The following is a 19,704-nucleotide window of genomic DNA, read 5'->3' as shown; positions in this document are numbered from 1 at the left end:
ATATATATATATATATATATATATATATATATATATATACATACACACACAGATATATCTATATTTGTGTGTGTATATATATTTAGGACAATATTACAGTGAAGCTGTAATATTGTCCAAAATTCTTACAAATGCTGAGTGCTGGGGGTGTGGTGCTGAGGCAGGAGGGGGTGGGGGGGTTGTTATTGTGAATGAGGGACACCATGACGTCATTGAAACGATGTCAACAAAGCAGCTCCTGAGTCAGTGAACGCGCTCCATGTCCACACTCAGAGCAGGGTTCGGCTCCATGTGGACCCGCAGCGCCTGGTGACGGACCAGCTCAGACCCAGGTTCGGCACCATGCGGACACGCAGTGACCTGTGACTGGCCGTGGACGTGCAGGAGAAGCCGGTGAGTTCCAGCTGCGGCTGCATGTGTCCCACTGAGGTGGTCTACTGGGCGGTTTGGGGCTGGTGGGTGATGCACACCCACGCACCGTGGATGTGCATCACTGATCCTGATCTTGACGATGCTGTGCACGCGCCTCTGTCCGCAATGCACGGACGCTGCGGGTCTTTGTGTTGGTCGGTGGGGGGGTCCTCACGGTGGGAACGCGGTTCTTCACTACTGGGAGAGGACAAAGGAGGCGGCCGCCGCTCCACCCTCAGCCGGGGAACAAAGCGCTGAGGGCCGGTGGAGCAGCCGGAACCAGAACCATCAGCAGTTCACAGAACCATGCCAGAACTGAGCTCTCATTAAGAAAGGCATCTCATTTAAAGTGTCAGTGTGTGACAGCATGGATGCACTGTGCACACGGCTGCTTGTGCAGGATGAGCTCTTTGTTATCTGCAAACACTCCTCCAGCTCAGAGCTGCAGGTGCTCTGATGCTCTGCTGCCTGCATGAACACAGCCAGGATGGGTTCAGATCAGCTTCCAGGTGCAGGTTGAGATCCTTCAGGTTGGTCCTGAGGTGGTTCATTTTACTGGAGCTGAGCTGCTGATGGTGATGAGTTTAAAACCCAGCGGAGCTGTGGAAGGGGGGGGATTAATCCCTGTATGGATGGGGATGTGGTGTTTGCCATCGCTGACAATAAAGACTTTGCTTCATAATGAGTCGATGAGCACAGTAAACAAAGACAAGGTGATGCTTAATGAAAGTAAAGTTAAAAGTAAGGCATCATAGTGATTAAAATCTGGAAAGTGTGGCATGCACATAAGCTTTCTAATGCTTTGTAGAGCCATCCTTTGTTCAAATTACAGCTGAAGCTGTTAAAGAGCATGTCTATCAACTTGCAAGTCTAGAATTATTATGTTATTTTCCATCCCTCTGATATAGTTTAGATTGATTTCCTGCTTACGAATAGAATCTCTTGATTTTTAGACATCCATACTTTACTGTAAACATTCAGATCTCTTTCTGATCTTTAAAGCTTAAATGCTCTTTTCTATCTTGATCCTGCCTTAAACATCACAACCTTCTCCTTGATCTTACATCTCTTTTATCTGGTCTTCATGATTCTGTCTACTGTAATAAGGCGTTTTCCCATTCTCTTTATACATTTCATTTTTAGTTTTGGACCAGAATCCCATGATTATCTACATTAAATGTTGTGATCCACTGTTTATGAAAACAAAGCAAAGATCAGAAGAAATCAATCAGAAACTGAGGAGAAATGATCCAACGAATGTCTACTAATTGTTGTGATGTTACGGGGAGCATTTCTGCTCTTTAACTGTTTCCTGGGTGATGATGCTTCAGTGCTATGCGATTCATCGCAAGAAATTTAGTTAAAAACAGCTTTATTTGCACTTAAGTGTCACATTAAAGTGAAAACATGAATAAATACATAAAAATAGTAATATAAACATATGACTGTATATTTACAGTTCTAACATTATTTATTTATTTTTAATAAATAAAATAACCAGTTTTACAAAACATTCAGCAGTCTAATGGCAGTGCGGAAGAAACTGTTATGGAATCTGCTGCATCGGATGCTTCGAAGCCTCTTCCCAGAGGGCAGCAGGGACAACAGTCCATGGTGGGGGTGTGAGGGGTCATTTGTGATGTTACGGGCTCGGGACACACAGCGCTGGGATGAAATGTATTTAATGGAGGGAAGAGGAGACCCGATGATCTTCTCTGCTGTTCTTACTACTCTTCCACCTTCTTCCAGTCTGAGGCGCTGCAGCCTTTCACAACACACAGGGAGACAGCTGGTCAGAACGCTCTCTATGGTGCGTCTGTAGAAGGTGGTGAGGATGGGTGGGGGCAGGTGGGCTCTTCTCATCCTCCGCAAGAAGTACATGCACTTCTGTGCCCTTTTGACCAGTGAGGTGGTGTAAACAGTCCAGGTGAGGGTGTCTGTGATGTGCACCCCCAGGTTTTTGGTGCTGTTGATGACCAGTGGAGCGTGGTTAGGCCGGTTCTTCCTGAATTCCAAGATGATCTCCTTCATCTTCTCCACATTCAGGATCAGGCTGTTATCTTTGCACTGGTCCAGCAGGCAATGGCATTAATATGGGATGTCAGTCCTGCTGTTTCATCTATAGTCTAAAAAGGTTACTTAAAGGTATTATTATTAGGATTTTCGTGATTTTTTTAATGCCCCACCCTCTCCATTGTAAACAAAAAAGCACATGCACAACCCTGTACCTGCTCCTGAGAGGGAACGCCTATTAAACGTCCTTGTGCATGCTCCATTTAAAAGTTGCTTTTCTCATAGCTCCTACAAGCTTACTGTGTACAAACGTCCGCCTTAACCCCTAAATCCCTCGATTACAATAGAGCGGGGACTATATAGTGGACTTTGCTCCATTTTGGTCATGTAACTCCTCCTCCACCACACAGTGCCTTTGACATCTTTGTTATTACTGTAGTCACCACTGTCGGGTAGCAGCGGCAAATCTGAGGATTATGAAATCCTGTTTTTTTTTTTGAGGAGAGCTCTCCTCGCAAAGCATTCTGGGATACATCTGCCTCTTCTGAGGCCTTTTTTGTTCTTCTCATACACTTCTTACACACCTTTTCTCTTACGAAGCTCGGCCATTTTAAAAGAACCGTGGCGAGAAAGGTGGGCTTCAACGACTGTCTGAAACCGTAGCTCACCAGATATTCGCCTGAAAGTGCGCATGCACAGAAAAAGATAGCTAACTAGACGAGCATGTAGGACGGCCGTACGTAAACATATCAACAGAATGATTGACAGTTAGAAAGACCACTTATTTTGATGATCCACCCGGAAATAAAAGATACCTTTAAAGTCAAAATAGGGACTTTAAAGGTATCCTTATCCTGAGCTTTCTACCATATTTTTCACATCAGAACCAGGTGAACTCGCCAGTCTGGTGTATTTTGACAATGATACTTGATGAGCTCTATTATTTTTTTCTGTTATGACAAAAAAAAAATTTGTTTGGACTCTGAAATTAAAGCTCTGGGTTTTATTTTCATCCAGACCTTGTTTAAATGTGGGCTCTCCCTCCTGTCTGACTGCTGTAGAGTTTTAACGTGTGACTAATTTCTTAACTTTCCCTGAAACCTGATGTGTCTGATCCAGTTTCTACTTCCTGGGCTGCCTGTAGGCTGGGTTTTATGACTTGACTTCATACAACACATAGAGGAAACTGAATCCTAGAGTTAGCAGGAGCTAACAGAGCTGAGGGTTTCCAACCTGAACAGACTGGTTCCTTAGGTCTGAGGATTCTGCCATGAAGGTCTCTTTGTATTTTGGAACTCTGGTTGACCTTGATAGTTTCTGAAAGCCAACACATTATCAAACAGCAGGAAAATGAAAAAAAAAACTTACTGGACTTAAAGGGTTCTTCTGCTGTGTTTGATTCAGCAGCTGAAGCTCACTGTGCGTCATCAGATCTTTATAGCCTGGTATGAGGAGGGCTGGCCACCCAGGGGATAAAGGTTCTGGGTGACCTCAGAGTTCAGGTTTCTGGGAGAGTGTCTGTGTACAAAAAGGAGACAATGATGTCATCGCAGGATGTTTATCAGGATCCCCTCAGAGATGTCTGCTTGACATTTCTGGATCAGACTTCTTCAGCCATTTAAATGTAAATGTTTCTCAGAGTCAATTTAGAAACTCTTGCAAAAAGTATCTTTCCACAATCTGATGTGAAAAGGATACTTTTCAATGTTTTAGTTGTAAATATACCGATGATTTAATTAAAATAACAGTTGGAGAAGAGTATGATGTTTTATTTAACCAGATGATCTTATTTGATTATTTGAAAGATACTGTAGAAGGTAGCAGGATAAAGCTGGATGCAGCAGGGGGAAGCAAGATGAAGTAGGAGGCTACAGGCAGCAGCTCTTAACAGGATAAAGCAGCATGAAGCTGACGGACGCAGCAGAATGTACCAAGATGTTGCAGGATACAGTAGCATGCAGCAAAAACAAAGGGACATCGTAGTAGGTAACAGGACAAAGTAGCAGGATTGAGCAACATTTAAAAAGATGAAGCAGAATGAATCAGCAGGATGCAGGGGTATGTTACAGGATGAAGCAGGAAGCAGCAGGTTGCAGCTAAAGGAAGCAGGAAACAGCAGGATGCAGAAGCTCAAGGAAAGATGAAGCAAGTTGCTGCAACATGCAACAGAAAAAAGAAGGAAAGCATAGTGGGATGCAGCAGAATGAAGCAAGATGTTGCTGACTTCAGCAGTATGTAACAGGATGAAGCAGGAAGGAAGGTAGAAGCAGCAGGTCCAAGCAAGGTGTAGCAGGATGCCTTGGCATCTAACAGAATAAAGAAGGATGTAGTAGTATGTGGTGGTGTTTAGCAGGAGGTATTAAGAGACAGCAAGATAAACATTAAAAAGTATAGCACTGTTTTAACCAGTAAAAAAAATTAACTATAATATATCAGGAGGCAGCTAGGTGCAGCGGGCGCAGTGCAGTGTGGTAAGACAGAGTAGGCTGCAGCTTGATGTGGGAGATAGTTTTCAAATTTAGAGAAATTAATGAGAGATGATATTTCAAAATAGTTTTAAAGCAAACATTGTTTCGTTTCCATATGAGAGATCAGCCGATACAGCAATAATCTGAATTCGGATCACAGAAGACTTTGGACCGGTGGGCTGAGGGTCTGTTCAGATGGTGGATCAGTCAGACCAGAGTGATTCTTTAACACAACCATTAAATAAAGCCACCTCTGATATGATTGGAAAGTTTTAATGTCTCAGATGGAGCTCTTGTCTTTTATTGTTTGGAGGGTAGTAGATGCAAATATTGATCCATATTTAAACCTAGCAGAGCATGCATCTGGTTGGAGTTCAACTGAGAATTATATGAAGTGTATTTATTAAATCATGCTCACAAATCAATGCTGGAGAGCAACACAAACTGAACCACATTACGATGAGCCGGTTGGTTAGTAGCTTGAGAGGTCAATCTTAGGTCGCATGACACCAACCACCTCCTCCTTTAAACCTCTAACTGGATGAAAGGCTTCAGAGACAGATTGTAAAACACTAGATCAGGATAAAAAGATGATGTATTGCTGTTCCTGTGATCCTTAAGGAGCAACAGATGGTTTAAAGAAATCAGAATGATGATAATGGTCAGAGTGTGGGTTCGCAGTGAGCCTTCTGAGGTGGGCTGCTTCAGCAGGTCTGACTCAGCGCAAATCTCCCAAACACACACACAGGCAGACTGCTCAGTCAGCTGTCTGCAGGGAGGATTTATGAACGACTGAATCACAAAGAAGCAGCTCTGCATGCAGTCTGTGTGCATGGCTGCAATGTCGCTTTAGAGCTCAGCTTTAGATCTGCTACTTTATATGTTTATTTCTCTGAATTGTAATATCAGGAACTGCCCACTCCTGCAGCAATAGAGACGTAATTATTTATTTCCCCCGCACTGGTTTCTGACTGTGTGGGAGAGTTGCTGCTTTCTGTAGAGAAATGTTAACATGTACTAAAGATTAATAACAATATCATAATGAATATGATTTAACATAAAGGTGACGGAGGAGCAAGTGAGGGTTTGTTCCTTCATACGGTAAACTTGACAGGTAGAAAACAGCTGGATCTGAACTAGGAAACAGCAGAAATGGGGACTGGATGAGATCATAGTTAAATGGATCCAGAAGAGAAAATTACCAATGCAACAGAATCAGTAAGGAACGAGGACCAGGGAAACCAGACGGACAGTTAACATATATCAGACTGAATAGCATAATAACTAATAAAAAAAAAAAAAAAAAGCCAGGACCACAGCAGGATGTTGCAGAATGCAGCTTGATGAGCAGGAAACAGAAGAATACAGGACAATAAATAGTATATAGTGCATTATTGCAGGAAATGGCAAACTGTATAGGAATGCATCAGGATGTAGAAGGATGCAGCGGGATGTTGGAGAAAGCAGTAACACAGACAAAGGCAGAAAGATGCAGCAGGGTGAAGTTTGATGTTACATAAAGCACAGTGCAACAAATGTAGCCAATATATCTGGATGAAGGAGGATAGTGTTAGTTGTAGTAAGATGAAGACAGATGCAGTACAATGCAGAAACATTTTATCAGAAGAGATATACCATCAGACTATGGGCCTGATCCTGAAAACATTCACATTTTATAAAACACAATCAAACTTGTTTGCTTTGGCAGAGCGGATCTACAATCTAGGTGCAAAGGGATTCACAGATCAGGTAAGGGCGTGCAAACCTTTTTGTTTGTGAGTTTGTGCCCCCATCAATAGGCAATTATAATGATGAACAATCTGCACAAATTTATGAATGAAAAATAGGAATATCTAAACATGTACCACATGCAAAGCATTTTGAAGTTCAACTTCATTTGCCGTTGTTGAGTGTATTTTTTAACCATTTTAGAGATCAGGTGCAAACTTCACCAAAAGATATATGCAGGGATTGTGGCCACACAGAAGGCATTGGTACATTGGTAGATGATGGAGAAAAACTCTTTGCACATGTAAATATATTTGGAGCTTTAGAAATAACAATAGTAGAATTATTTAGTTTTCATGCAGTCTGCTCATTTCAATGGGGAACCTGTTTGCGCCCAGTAGCGGTTCTATATGAAGCTTACAAAGGTGGCCAGCGTAGGAAACCAGTGTTTTTTTTTTAATGTGGGCAATAATAAAAGAAAGCAAACAAAACATAAACCAAACAAACTGAGAAAGTGTGCATCATTTAGTGTGTTAAGTGAGCCACAAAGCCAAAGTCGCAGATTGCTGTTATAACATGAACTGTGATCCTATCCTGATACAACTGAGGTGTGAAGCTTACTGCAATTTCTAAGTATTGATTCACGTTAATTGAAAAGCAAAATTTAAAATTAGTCGAGTAGGTTACACTCTCTTCAGTCAGCACATATCATCATAAGAATTCCACTATTATTATATTTATCATTAAGCTACAAAAACTGATCTGAAATAATAAACAAATCTCAAAATAAGAGTATTTACCCTAAATTTGAGTGAATATGATGCTCTGTAAGAATCTGTATTTTTACTCTCTATGAGTAAAAATAATATGATCAGATATTAGTCACCTGAAGCTAACTGATTTTTTTGTTCTTGTTACAAATGCATATCGTATTAGATTTTGCAATCATCTAACTTATGCTCAAATGAAGGTAAAATAAACTTCTACCAGAAAGCAGCGTATGTTTTCAGTATGGGGGCCATAACAGGGACCACTTCTGCAGGGGCACTGGCCCTGTTGGCTCCTGTCCAAACCGCCCACATTTGCACATCTTGTCATTTATGCAAGTGGTCTTTCTAGATGACCTGCAACACGCCCACTTATTGCACGTGCAAAAAAAGATGTTGCACTAGAATTTAACACTCCTCATTATAAATCTTGGCAGATCCTGTGTCCCTTACAATCAAAATGTTCCATGTTGTGTTTTAATTAAACTTTTACAAATGCCAGCAGGTTATTTTCGTCCATTTTATCCAGTTTATATACAGCTGTTTGTTCAAAAATGTGTGACATGACCTTTAGCATGTGACAAAACAATCTTCATACCACAGACTTATTCCATCTATTTGTCTCTGACGTTTTCCGGAGCACAGGATGTGCTGATCTCCAACTAGATACATGCTCTGCTTTAAATATGCTGCAAAATGATCTAAATAAAAGCTTAATCAATTTCTTTTTGGTCTATGGTGAAATAATACCTTTTGTGTGTTTTGTTCTGTGTTTAGTTTGTTCAGGGTGTCAGAGGAAGTGATGTCGGAGCATCAGCATGACAGTGAGGCGTCAGCGCCAGTGTACGTGTATGAATCCAAGGTGCACTGTGCCAACGTGTTACTGAGTCTGGAGGAGCAGAGGCGGCGGGGACTCCTCTGTGATGTCACGGTTCTTGTGGAGGGCAGGGAGGTCCGAGCACACCGGGCTGTCCTGGCTGCTAGCAGCAGCTACTTCCTCCAGGTTCTGCTGGGACACAACGAGTCCACGAGCAGTACAGAACCCATCATCAGCCTGCCAGACAAGGTAAAGGGCAAAACAACATGACACCAAGATGACCATATATGTTGATGTAGTTTCTGCTCCGTAATCTTTGCAATAAACAAAAATAAAAAAAATGTAACATAAAGGAAACTGTCTCTCCAGTCTAGTTCAGAGTTCTCTCCAGTGTGTATTATCATCTTATTGTGCTGCTGTGATGCCTGAAGAGATGCTGATGTGAGCACAAACCTCAGACATGAACACAGCTGAAGCTGACAGCAGTGAAGGAGAATAAATCTAAGGATGATGAAGGATGAAAGAGGCCGAACCATTCAGGACACATAAGATGAACACGGCAGGAAAAGTTTTATTAAACATCTACTCATCGTTGCATCTATTCACACCCCACAAAGCATCACTTAAGTTCTCACACCTCTTTAAACCTCCGTTCATGTTCTGTCACAGTACAGCAGTCAGGGTAGGGCAGTAGTGTTATGCAGGTCAGTTATGATATGCTGTTCCTACACTTGGTTAACTTAATTATTGAAGCTAATATAATATTCTGACAACACTCCTCTGATAAGGTGTATAGATTTATCACACATTTCTACGGATATAATTTTCACATTTCATAAATATTTAATAAAGTCTCATTAAGGCTGAGTTGTTTTTTTTTTTTGCAGATAATCTTGCTGCTGTTTTGAATGGTTAATTTAACTTTTTCCTCACTTAAAAGTGTTTTTATCAAGAGTGAAACATGTTTGTAGAGTCTCTCTCTTCTGCACCGAGGGCTGGATCTGGTGGAGGAGGACACAGGATGCGGATTCAACAATCTGCAGCAACCAATACAGTCTACGGCTAATTCTAAAGAATAGGAAAGCTTTCTATTTTCAGCTTTTGATAACTTTTTCATCAAGCCTTGCACATGAAAATGTGCTATTGTTGAATATCGGAAAAAAAAGTGAACAGTTGATGATGACTAACTTCATGTTTTCAGCCGATATTGTAGCAAATGTGATCAAGCAAAGATAGGTTTTTCTCCAACATGACTGCATTATTGTGGTTTCTGTTTTTGGTTTAAAAAAAAAAAAAAAGAAATGTGAATAGAAAACATAAATAGCTAAAGATTGTTTGATTGACAGGATTTTCAGGGATCTGCACACTTTTGATATTCTTGGACTTTTTATTTGTAAAATACATTTCTGCTTAAATGTGACAAGAAAACCTCCATCCATCTTCTCCTGCTTAATCTGCCATGGTTAGGGTGGGGCTGGTGCCTATGTCTAGCAGTCTATGGGCGAAAGGCAGAGGACACCATGGACGGGTCACCAGTTCCTTACACTGACAAGAAAAAAAACAGCAATATAAACTTTTTAGTATTTACTCTTTTCTTAATGAATATTTCTTATATGTCTCGATTTCAAGTTAAATGTGTTTCTTTCTCTGCAGGTGACAGCTAAAGGTTTTGCTCCACTGCTCCAGTTCGCCTACACTGCCAAGCTAGTGTTAAGTCGAGAAAACATCCATGAGGTCATTCTGTGCGCTGACCTCCTTGGCGTCCACAACCTGGAGGACTCCTGCTTCCAGTTTCTACAGGCTCAGTTGGAGAGTGATGGACAGCAATCCAGAAATTGCAAGGCGGCTTATGATGAGGACGATACGGTCTTTTCCCGTGACCTTCCCTTTGTTAGCTGTTCAGAAACAACCAAGCAAAACTGTCAAACAGTCGATGCATTGCCTTCTGAAGATCTTCCACAAAGTCCTAAACCTTGGGGGTACCAGCACCAGGTTTTTGAAAACAAGCACAATAGATTGGGTCAAACGATTCCCCCTCTGACCAGTTCAGAGCCAACAGACACCGCCGCCGCTCCACAGACCATTCTTACCCCCTCCAGGATTAAAGAGGAACCCTTTGAAGAAGCAGGACATGAGAGGAATGGCTTCCATGCAGAGATTGGCACTGAGGAGGTTCTAGAGATGGAACTGGAGGTCGAGGGAGTTCCAGTGGTGGAAAAGCCCTCTGCAGACCAGGAATTGCCCTCATCCTGCCTGCGTTCCTACCTCCAGCGAGGTGGCCTGGACCTCGGCACCGTGACTGGCAGCACCATTCAGCAGCTTCTCACCAACCATCTGTCCATCAGCCACTACAGGGAGCTGCTCAAAGACAGGCAGCGGAGTAAGATGGACTCTCTAAACCACTCTAACCTCAGCAACGTCAATGGCAGGGAAATGCAGCAATTCAAAACCTCTTCTTCTCAGTATGAAGGAGAGTTTGACCGACGTACCGTCATTTTCTCCTCTGCAGCTGGTGAGCATCCTTCATTGTCTCACAGGGAGAAAACCTCCACAGAGCAAACCGAGACCTCTTCATCCGATCTGACATGCCTCACCAGCTCCCCCGTCTCCATCAACACCTCTGCTGCCTCTCCTGTACCATCTGAACCTCAAACTCAGATTTCCAGCTCCAAATCCTCATATCCAGATGATAAAGCCACTGGCAGCTCGCCGTCCAGCCTGGCCTTTGACCCCTCCTCTGCCCCACATGTTGGTTCGGGCTCTGCTCTTTCTCAGTGTCTGGTGGGGGTAGTGGAGGCCAGGACACCCCTCAGGAGCGAGGTAGTCTTCAGCCAGGGTCACATAAAGATCAAAAGTGAGCAGGTGGTTGGTACCAGTGGAGGAAACTCCAGCGAAGAGTCTGAATCCTTCTCAGAAGGCGACAGCGAAGGTGGTTCCAGAGTCTCTGGACCTGAGGTTAGTATGGTTCCTGCAGCTGTCATTATGGTCACTCCAGACAGGAAACAACAACAGGATTCAATACTTGCAGCTGGACAGAAGATTAACCGTCTGTGTTACTTCCTTTATTTGTTTTTTTTTTTCTTAGTTTAGAATATCTCCAGCTAATCTGGAATCTGCTTCCTGCCAAACCTGCATATTTTATCATCCTACTTTAGGACTGAATTACTAAAAGCAGAGAATCACAGTAGATAAATTATGGAGAATTTAACTGTTCAAAGCTTTTGTTACAATTCATCTGGGAAGCTGAATCCAAAGTCAGAGGGACTTAAATCTCAGACAAAGTTTTTTTTTGTCATTTTATTCAGAAAATATGATGGCCCTCTCAACACAGCTTCACTTTGAAACATTTTTTAATTATTCTGAGACACAAAGCAATAGTTTTACTACTGCTATCTATGGATTAAACTGTAGCCATGACTTCAAAATTAATTAATCGTCACATTTGCTATGAAAAAGGTGACATGCTCCTTTGTGGTGTATGCAGGCATCCCCAACCTCGGTCCTTGAGGCCCGCTGTCCTGCAGGTTTAAGAGGTTTCCCTGCCTTAGCTCAGCTGATTATAACGATTGCAGTAGATTAAAAGCCTGTTAATCAGCTTTTAATTAAAATCAGCTGTGCTGGAGCAAGGAAACCTCTAAAACCCGCAGGACAGTGAGCCTCGAGGACCGAGGTTGGAGATGCCTGGGTAATCATCAACCATCAGATTCCCCCCAAATAAAAGGTTTGATAATGAAGTTAACAGCTTCCTCAGAGCTGAACAGGTGATTCAAACAGTTTTTTAGCACTGTGAAAATAACCCGACTTGCTACTTTTAGTCATTAAATATGCTGCAGTTAGCGTCTGCTTCAGACCCTTCTAGAGCCTGGACTTTATTCTCTCCAGTTTAAACCTGAACTAGGTAATTTTTACAAAAAATCATCTGAATTTTTTTAGGAAAAACAAAATTGAAGAGATTTTCATTTTTCTAGCAGCATTATAACCATATTTTGATAAGAAAAGCTTCATATGAACTGGATTATTGTAAAGTCTAGTTGCAAATCTAATATCAGGTTAAAATAGTGAGATTTGTCATAAAAAAACAAAGTGCCTAAATTTGGTACTGTGTTACTTCTGTAAGGTTGATGCCAATACTGATTACTCTGTCATTAGTCCAACCCTGATACATGATGCCGATTTTTGATGCTGATATTGCTTTTTTCTTTGATTTACATTACAAAAACAATGCATTACGTGCTTAAGCAAATTTGCCAACCCATGCGCTCATTGGCCGATGCTGCAACAAAAAATCCCCACACTAATATCAAGCAAAAATATCGGCCTGTCAATTTATCTGTTGGCCAGTATTCTAATTCTCAGGGAGATTAAATGTTAGAAATAAATGGTTGGCTTAAGGCTTTAAATGATCGCAGTTTCATATCAATTGATCATTAAATGATGATGGAGTTTGGCTTAAAAAGCAGTTTCAGTGATGAATTTTGCCTTCGTTTTGCATTTTTGTCAATGTGAAACGAAGGCAAAATGGAATAAACGCTTGCTTACTCCTTTGACTGACTCTATATGTTATAAGGTGAAACTAATATGAAATTAAAATTGATCACAATTTCTGGGATTTTATTCTAATAGCGATAAAACTCAAGTTACATAATGTGGTGCTACTGGGCAGTTAATGGTAAACAATTACTGCACTAAATCATACTCTATAGTGTGCTAATGTAGTTCGTATGAAACCAAAATAATACAAAAAACAGTTAAACCAAAACAGATAAAAATTCTAACTATGTTGCCAGTTTTATGGACTTGCAGCCATCATTAATTTGAGTTTATTTCTGTCACAATACATCCTGATAGCTTTTTTTTTTTTTTTTTTCAAAAATTACAGTAAACAATGTCATACGGTAACTGCCAACCCCTAGATGTTCTTTCTCAGTAAAGGCAACAAGTTATTAGATTAATTCTTGAAATCTTTTAAACAACCAAATCCATCCTTCTTTAGTTCTGCAGTATTTCTCTCTCCTGTCAAAAGAAAAAGCATTTTAAATTTCCCTCTTAAGGGTGAAAGATGCTGATGAGCCACACATGAACAACCAGAATGGCTTACTGTGATACTGCCACCTGCTGGATAATTGCCCACATTACACTCACCTTTCTACATTCAGCTGATTATTTTGGACTGAATGTTTTTTGTCATTTTGTTCAGATCAGGATTATTCATTTCTGGTCCTTTGGGTCATAAAAAAAAAAAAGTAGAATATATATCTTTTATTATGAAAAGTTTCTGCTAAACATGATAAAAGCTGATCAATATATTAATAGTTTATTTCAGATTTTCCAGGAATGCATCCAAAAATTGTTAATCTAAAAATGTTAATCTGTGCAAATTAATCATGTATCCAAACATACATCAACGACCAATAGCCTGATCTGCATATCCATCTAAATCTTTTCCTGGAATTTTATATGAGCTGTAACAAAACTGTCATGTCGTTAGACTGGAGCTCATCAGTTTAAACCTTTTGGTGCTTTCAGGTGAAGCTGCCTTTCCCTGTGGATCAGATCTCCAACCTCCCTCGCAACGACTTTCAGGTCCTCATCAAGATGCACAAATTGACCTCAGAACAACTGGAGTTCATCCACGACATCCGGAGACGCAGCAAAAACCGCATCGCTGCTCAGCGCTGCCGCAAGAGGAAGCTGGACTGCATTCAAAACCTGGAGAGTGAGATCCGAAAACTGGTAGGAATTTTTTAGACACACACCTCCACACGGTTCTGCTTTAAAACTGCACACATTTCTTAGTGGGTCTAAAAAGTTGATGTGAAGTAATAAAAATTTTAAAACTGTCTGGGCTCACTTCAGTTTGCTTTTTATGCATCAGTCTGACCCAACTGTGTGTTTTCTGGATGCAGGTGTCCGAGAAGGAGAAGCTGTTAAGTGAGAGGAACCAGCTTAAGGTCTGCATGGCAGAGCTTTGGCAGAACCTCTCCTTCCTCTCCCAGCAGGTGTGTAGTGAGGTCCAAAGTAGCCAGACTCAGCCGGTCTCCGCCACCATCGACCTCACATCAGATTCTCTTTCGTCCTGTCCGGACCAGGACTCTGCAAAGGCCAGGTCCTCTGTGTCGCTGCAAGACGGGGTCAGAGAGAATCCCGAAGAGCTCAAGAGCAGACAGCCAGTCCAGGATGATGGGCCGCTGGTTCTGGTATCTAATGAGGAATTGTGTAGCCCCACAGTGACAGTAGATTTCTGTCAGGAGATGACAGTGAAGTGCACAACGGAAGAAGCGGACACACTGGACTCATCATGAGCAGAACCTGTTTACTCACCTGAGTGGCACACCTGTAATTTCTTCAGCCCCAATGGATGGATGAGATCCGCTTGGGGCATTATGAGAATGGCCAGGTGTGTTTTCTCTTTGGATGGCGGGGAATTAACAAGATGGCAGCTTCCTCTCCTTTTGTGAGCATTTCATTCTCCGGTTTATCTCGGTTTTTCTCAGGAAATATACAAACTGTTCTGTTTTCTCCTCGTTAATGCTTCCTTATCGCTTCGTTGAGTTTTATTTACAAAACCAAGTCCATAATAAACGGAACAAGAGGACCAAACTAAATTTCTTACAGAGCTTCATGTTGGTCTAGAGAAAAAGGAAAGTTTCTTTTTAACATTGAGAGCCGTTGTTTACATAGAGATTTATTTTTCACCTGCTCACCTCTGTAATAGGTTCCTCCTTTCTATGAAGCTGTTTTCTTGGAAAATATGTAAATACCAACATGTGTGAGCAGCAGCATCACTAGGTGGGCTTATTTGCTACAAGGGAACAGAAAATTCTAATTGTCATATCTTAAAAACACTCAAGGTCAGTTTTCTCCATCACCAGTTTAAATGTACCATTTTGTACTTTTTAAACAAATAATTTTAGACCCATCTATTGGGTGGATCCATTTGTATCCCCTATTCCTGTTGAGTATTTTCCTGACTTTTACATAGAAAAATGCCAAATATGGTCTGTACTGTAACTCAATTGTAGGTTATATTATTATCTAAAATCTATGTATTGTAATTTTTCCATTTAATTTAATTTAGGGTTGGCTATCATGAAATATGCTGATTGAAATCAGAACAACTCCAAAAGTGACCTCCATTAATATTGGTTATATTGTAGTTATACAATAATGATTTCATACAGCAGACTGAGTGAAATATCTATAAAAAAAAAAAATTATGCGTGGTTGTTAGGATATTCAACAATAGATGGCACAAAAACTAGAATTGGAAGATGGGGAGGATTTGAAAAGACTGAAAACTATAAAAACTGAAGCAAATAACAAAAGTCCTCTCATCATGATTAAAGTTAAATTCACATAATCTCATTTAGAGCTAATGGGTCACAACTCAAAAGGATTAATGTGGAAATAAGAAACCAAATCACAAAAGAAAAAGCTTCCAGGGATCTTATAGGATGTAATTACTAAAATGATATTTTGCCGGTGGTGCATGGTGGAGCATGGCAGTGGAGGGTTGATGATTTAGGTTTGTTTTGCAGCCTCAGGATCCAGACACCTTCCAGCCTTTAAGCCTTATTACGTAATGTAATTGGCAAGATCATCAAACCAATATTCTCTATTCCCTAAAAATAACATTACCACAGCTGGATTTCTCACTATTGCTGCTGTTATCCCTCTCTGTTTTAAAATCTCTGAATTTCCACCGAATAAAAAAACAGCAGGAAAGTGGTGAGCCAGACAAGGAGCAGCGTTATTTAGTTGTAATCTGTCACATTTGCTTAGAAGGTAGTCAGCTAAATAGTCTGTCAGCGCCGCCTTAATTACTGTTTCATGACTCGTTGGGACTCATTTCCTTCTTTGTCAGCTGACAAAGCTACATAAATCTTAACCAAGACATTCTGAAATTGTTAGTTCATTCTGTGTCTGTTAACTTTTTAGGTACCTTTTTACTTACTCTCACCAGGCTTCTCTTCTAAAGAGCATCCAGCAAGCATGAAATGCGATAGCAGAGCAGGAGATGAAGACAAGGATTTCTTTTAGAATGTTTAATTTTTGTAGTGCATGTAAATGAATTAGATCGGATACAGAGGTTATCCGTTGTTTTTCCCTGTTATTGGATTTTTACTGTTCTTGAAAAGGTGCTTATTGAGTTGACCAAGCTGGGTCCTCAGAAATGACCTCTGATGCACCTCATCTACAAACCAATTGCTGAAAAGGAGATAAATCAGTGTTGTAATAATGTTGACCAGACCAAGTCTGAGCCGGATTAAAATGTACTGACTGGATCTTAAGAGAGCTGTGTGGAAACAAACCTCCTTACTGAAGAATCATAGTTACCTAAAATAGTTACTTAAAACTGAAATCTGCCCAAGCTAATATTTTTTTTATTTTTGTCTTTAAGCTCTCTATAGTTTAAAGATTTATATTTATCCATCTGGTTCCAGTTTCTCTTCCCTGTTGCCATAGAGCTACGCCTGTGGGTCAGTACGAGTAGCCGACCTCTCCTCGATCAGTTTACATTCCAGCTCGGTGTTTTCAGCATTTCTCACTTAGTTTAACCCCCATCTGTTCGGTATGAAAATCAATTGGTCCATCGGGTGGAGCAATGGGGTTAAACTGGGTTACAAACTGCAGCAGTTCACTGGGATTTCCTGGAACAAGCTCTCCATTTTAGTAGTCAGTTCTTTTTGTAAACTGATAGGAAACATGAACAAAATCAATCATTTAAATGAATTATTGAGATTCCTGACCACTCTTTTTTTTAAACACATCCTTTGTTTTATATGCTCTCACTGCTGCCTCCTGTTGGTAATACCCTTACAACAATTTATCTAATCTATTTTATAATCATTTAATGCAGAGTGAAATTCAACCAGATTCAAAATGCATGAAGGGGTTTGTGTTTGTAGGCGTTTAATTTAGATGTTTTATTGGAATGTGTTAGTTTAAAAAAAAGATTTGATAGTAAAACTGCAGCAGAACTTCTACATCTGCAGCCCTGATCCCAGGTAATAAACTTCCAGACTGTAACCAAACTGTGTGCTCACTGCACCCAAGCAGTTTTCTCTAAATCAGATAAACTTGGAGTTCAGAAGAGAAAAGATTAGGCAGCAAAAACACAACCTAGTCACGATGAACTCGTATAAATATAAGCTCTACTGTAATAATTTCAAAAACCCAGGTTCCTGCTTTTCAGCTTAAGGTTGTTATAAACCAACAAAATCTAATGTTTCTGTTCCCAGATTCTGCAGCAGCATCTAAAGACTCGAACTCCTATATTGGTGCAACTTCAAAATTCACGTATCATGTAAATTTTTTTGAGCCCGTGATCAATTTGTTCTGACACACCAGTTTGTCTAATGTTGGATGGTTTTCAGTAGAAGCTCTAAATAAACACTGTGGCACAGTATTGATCGGTGGGATGCCAAATTCATGTGTTGAAAAGTCGATAAGGGATCACGTGGAAGCACAGAGTGCTGCTGCTGTTTGTGTCTCGCTCCAGTGGGTCCTGGCACTGCAGTCGGCTCACCGGTTTCCACAGTAGGGTCAAAGGGTCACTGTGGACCTCTGCGGCAGGAGATGTAAAAAAATCCACCTTAAGATGCTGTATTTTCTTTAATTTATTCATTTGGAATCTTTGTGGATCAAATGCCTGTGGATATTGCTTTATTTTTTTCTATTGTTTTTTTGTTTTATTCTTAAATCTGTTCATATATAACTTTTTATTAACTTGTAATATTTGGCGTTTTCCTCCTGTAACATAGAATTAAGCATAATTCAGTCACAATGATATTTTCTATTTAAATATGTACAATGTTTTGATCACTTTTTGAGGAAAAAAAAACCTAAAATCTTCCTGGTGCAGCTCTATTTTCCACCTTCCAGCCCCTAAAGGCCAAACTGTCATCCGAGGGAAGCAGTGATCTGATCAAACAGATCCAGAAATCAGTGCATGATACGTAAAGATGGTGCCACTCCTGTTGGAGAAAAATGTGATTACTGCTTGTGAAGTATATTCAATCAGTTGATTTAACTGCATTTTAAAAAGAAGAATCATCAGATACATTATGACTCCAGCTAGCCTTTCAACAACTGAACGTACTGGCTTTGTAAAATGTGCCGTAAATTGGAATGAACCATTCTTCTAATTAGTGGAACATTTTCCTTTCATGTCAAGGCTATGAAAAAATGACAGCAAAACAATATAGAAAGGCAACGTTCATCATCCAATGTATAAATAAGCTTGCAGGTCGGCTGTGGAGGATGAACTCTCCTTATGCACCAGATTTCCCAGTTTCTTCTATACATTTTCAGCTAGATTTAAATGCAATATCGTTCTAAAAAAAACCCAAAAAAACAATAATGAAGCCATCCTAAAAAGCAACGTCATCATCAGCTGGAACTAGATAACATCCATTTATACATTTCATAATGAATTACTGACATGCAGGTTAATATGTCATGACTGTGAGTCGGCATTTCTTTAGACGGACATCTTTGGATGCTTTTTCAAAATGGTACTGAACAAACTATGTAAGTCTCTCTGACCAAAGCTGATCAGATTTTATCTCAGAATAAAACATTCATCCTACCATAACCTCCTTACATTTTTTTTTAATAATCTTCTACTGTTTCCGTCAACAGCTCTCTTTTTTAGTTCAACGTTGTCTTTCAGACAACCAGCTACAGAAGCGCTTTTATTCCAACTATCTAAATCAGACATGCAGGTATTTATTTTAGAAATACAAGATGCGGAATGTGTTTTCATTCTTGCTTGATCAGCAAAAAAAAGATATCTCATTACTTCTAATAATGTTTAATTTGATCCATTTTTGTTTTAGGCATGATTTACAAAGCCAGACTATCAATTTATCGATAAGGTGTCCTACGAGACAAAAAAGTATTTATGACGCCCATGTTTTTAAAAGAAACTGACTTTAAAAATGGGCTGAGATTGGAGTATCCATGAGCTACATCAATGGTTTCCATCCTTGCCCTCAGGTCCTATTGTCTCCCGTGTTTTGGGGTTTCCCTGCTCCCAAACATCCAATCTAAATAAAGAATAGCAACCTGCAGAGGAAGTAATGCAATTATTTTTTCCAGGTCTACTAGAGCAAAAAGATATGCAAAACACGCAGGGCATTAGGACCTGACGGCAAGGATACTGTAAGGGACCACTGCATTACATTATGGCCCCACGTTGGTCGTCTATACTGCTTTTGATATACTAGCATTTATTGGACCCATATTGGCAGGGACACTGTTGTTAAATTCGACTTGATGGGATTATTTTCAAGATATCTAATGAGCCCAAGTTTGTTGCCGACGCAGGTTTGATACAGGACAACCCAACTTTCACATATGCGCCCATAGTGGTCATAAATTACTGAATAGTACACCTAGATTACTGTAAGTAATTACCAAGGTATATATTCAACTTGAAAATGCAAATTTGATAAAGGACAACCCTAGGTAAAAAAAAAAAGAAAAACTGGGGTTT

General features: G+C 40.3%; 1 protein-coding gene across 1 annotated transcript; it reads left to right on the top strand.

The window, feature by feature from the left end:
* Nucleotides 1-200: 200 nt before the first annotated feature.
* Nucleotides 201-15,418, top strand: LOC119797938 (transcription regulator protein BACH2-like). The gene is made up of 5 exons (XM_038307214.1): nucleotides 201-393; nucleotides 8,165-8,453; nucleotides 9,858-11,159; nucleotides 13,731-13,937; nucleotides 14,111-15,418. Exons 2-5 carry the CDS (start codon nucleotides 8,190-8,192, stop codon nucleotides 14,504-14,506), a joined length of 2,169 nt encoding a protein of 722 aa, XP_038163142.1. The 5' UTR covers nucleotides 201-393; nucleotides 8,165-8,189; the 3' UTR covers nucleotides 14,507-15,418.
* The last annotated feature ends 4,286 nt before the right edge of the window (nucleotides 15,419-19,704 follow it).

Source organism: Cyprinodon tularosa, unplaced genomic scaffold (genome assembly GCF_016077235.1).
Source record: "Cyprinodon tularosa strain WSP-4 unplaced genomic scaffold, ASM1607723v1 ctg603, whole genome shotgun sequence".
Classification (NCBI taxonomy): Eukaryota; Metazoa; Chordata; class Actinopteri; order Cyprinodontiformes; family Cyprinodontidae; genus Cyprinodon; species Cyprinodon tularosa.
Note: the sequence above shows the minus strand (reverse complement) of the source record. Positions and strands in the feature narration are given on the sequence as shown.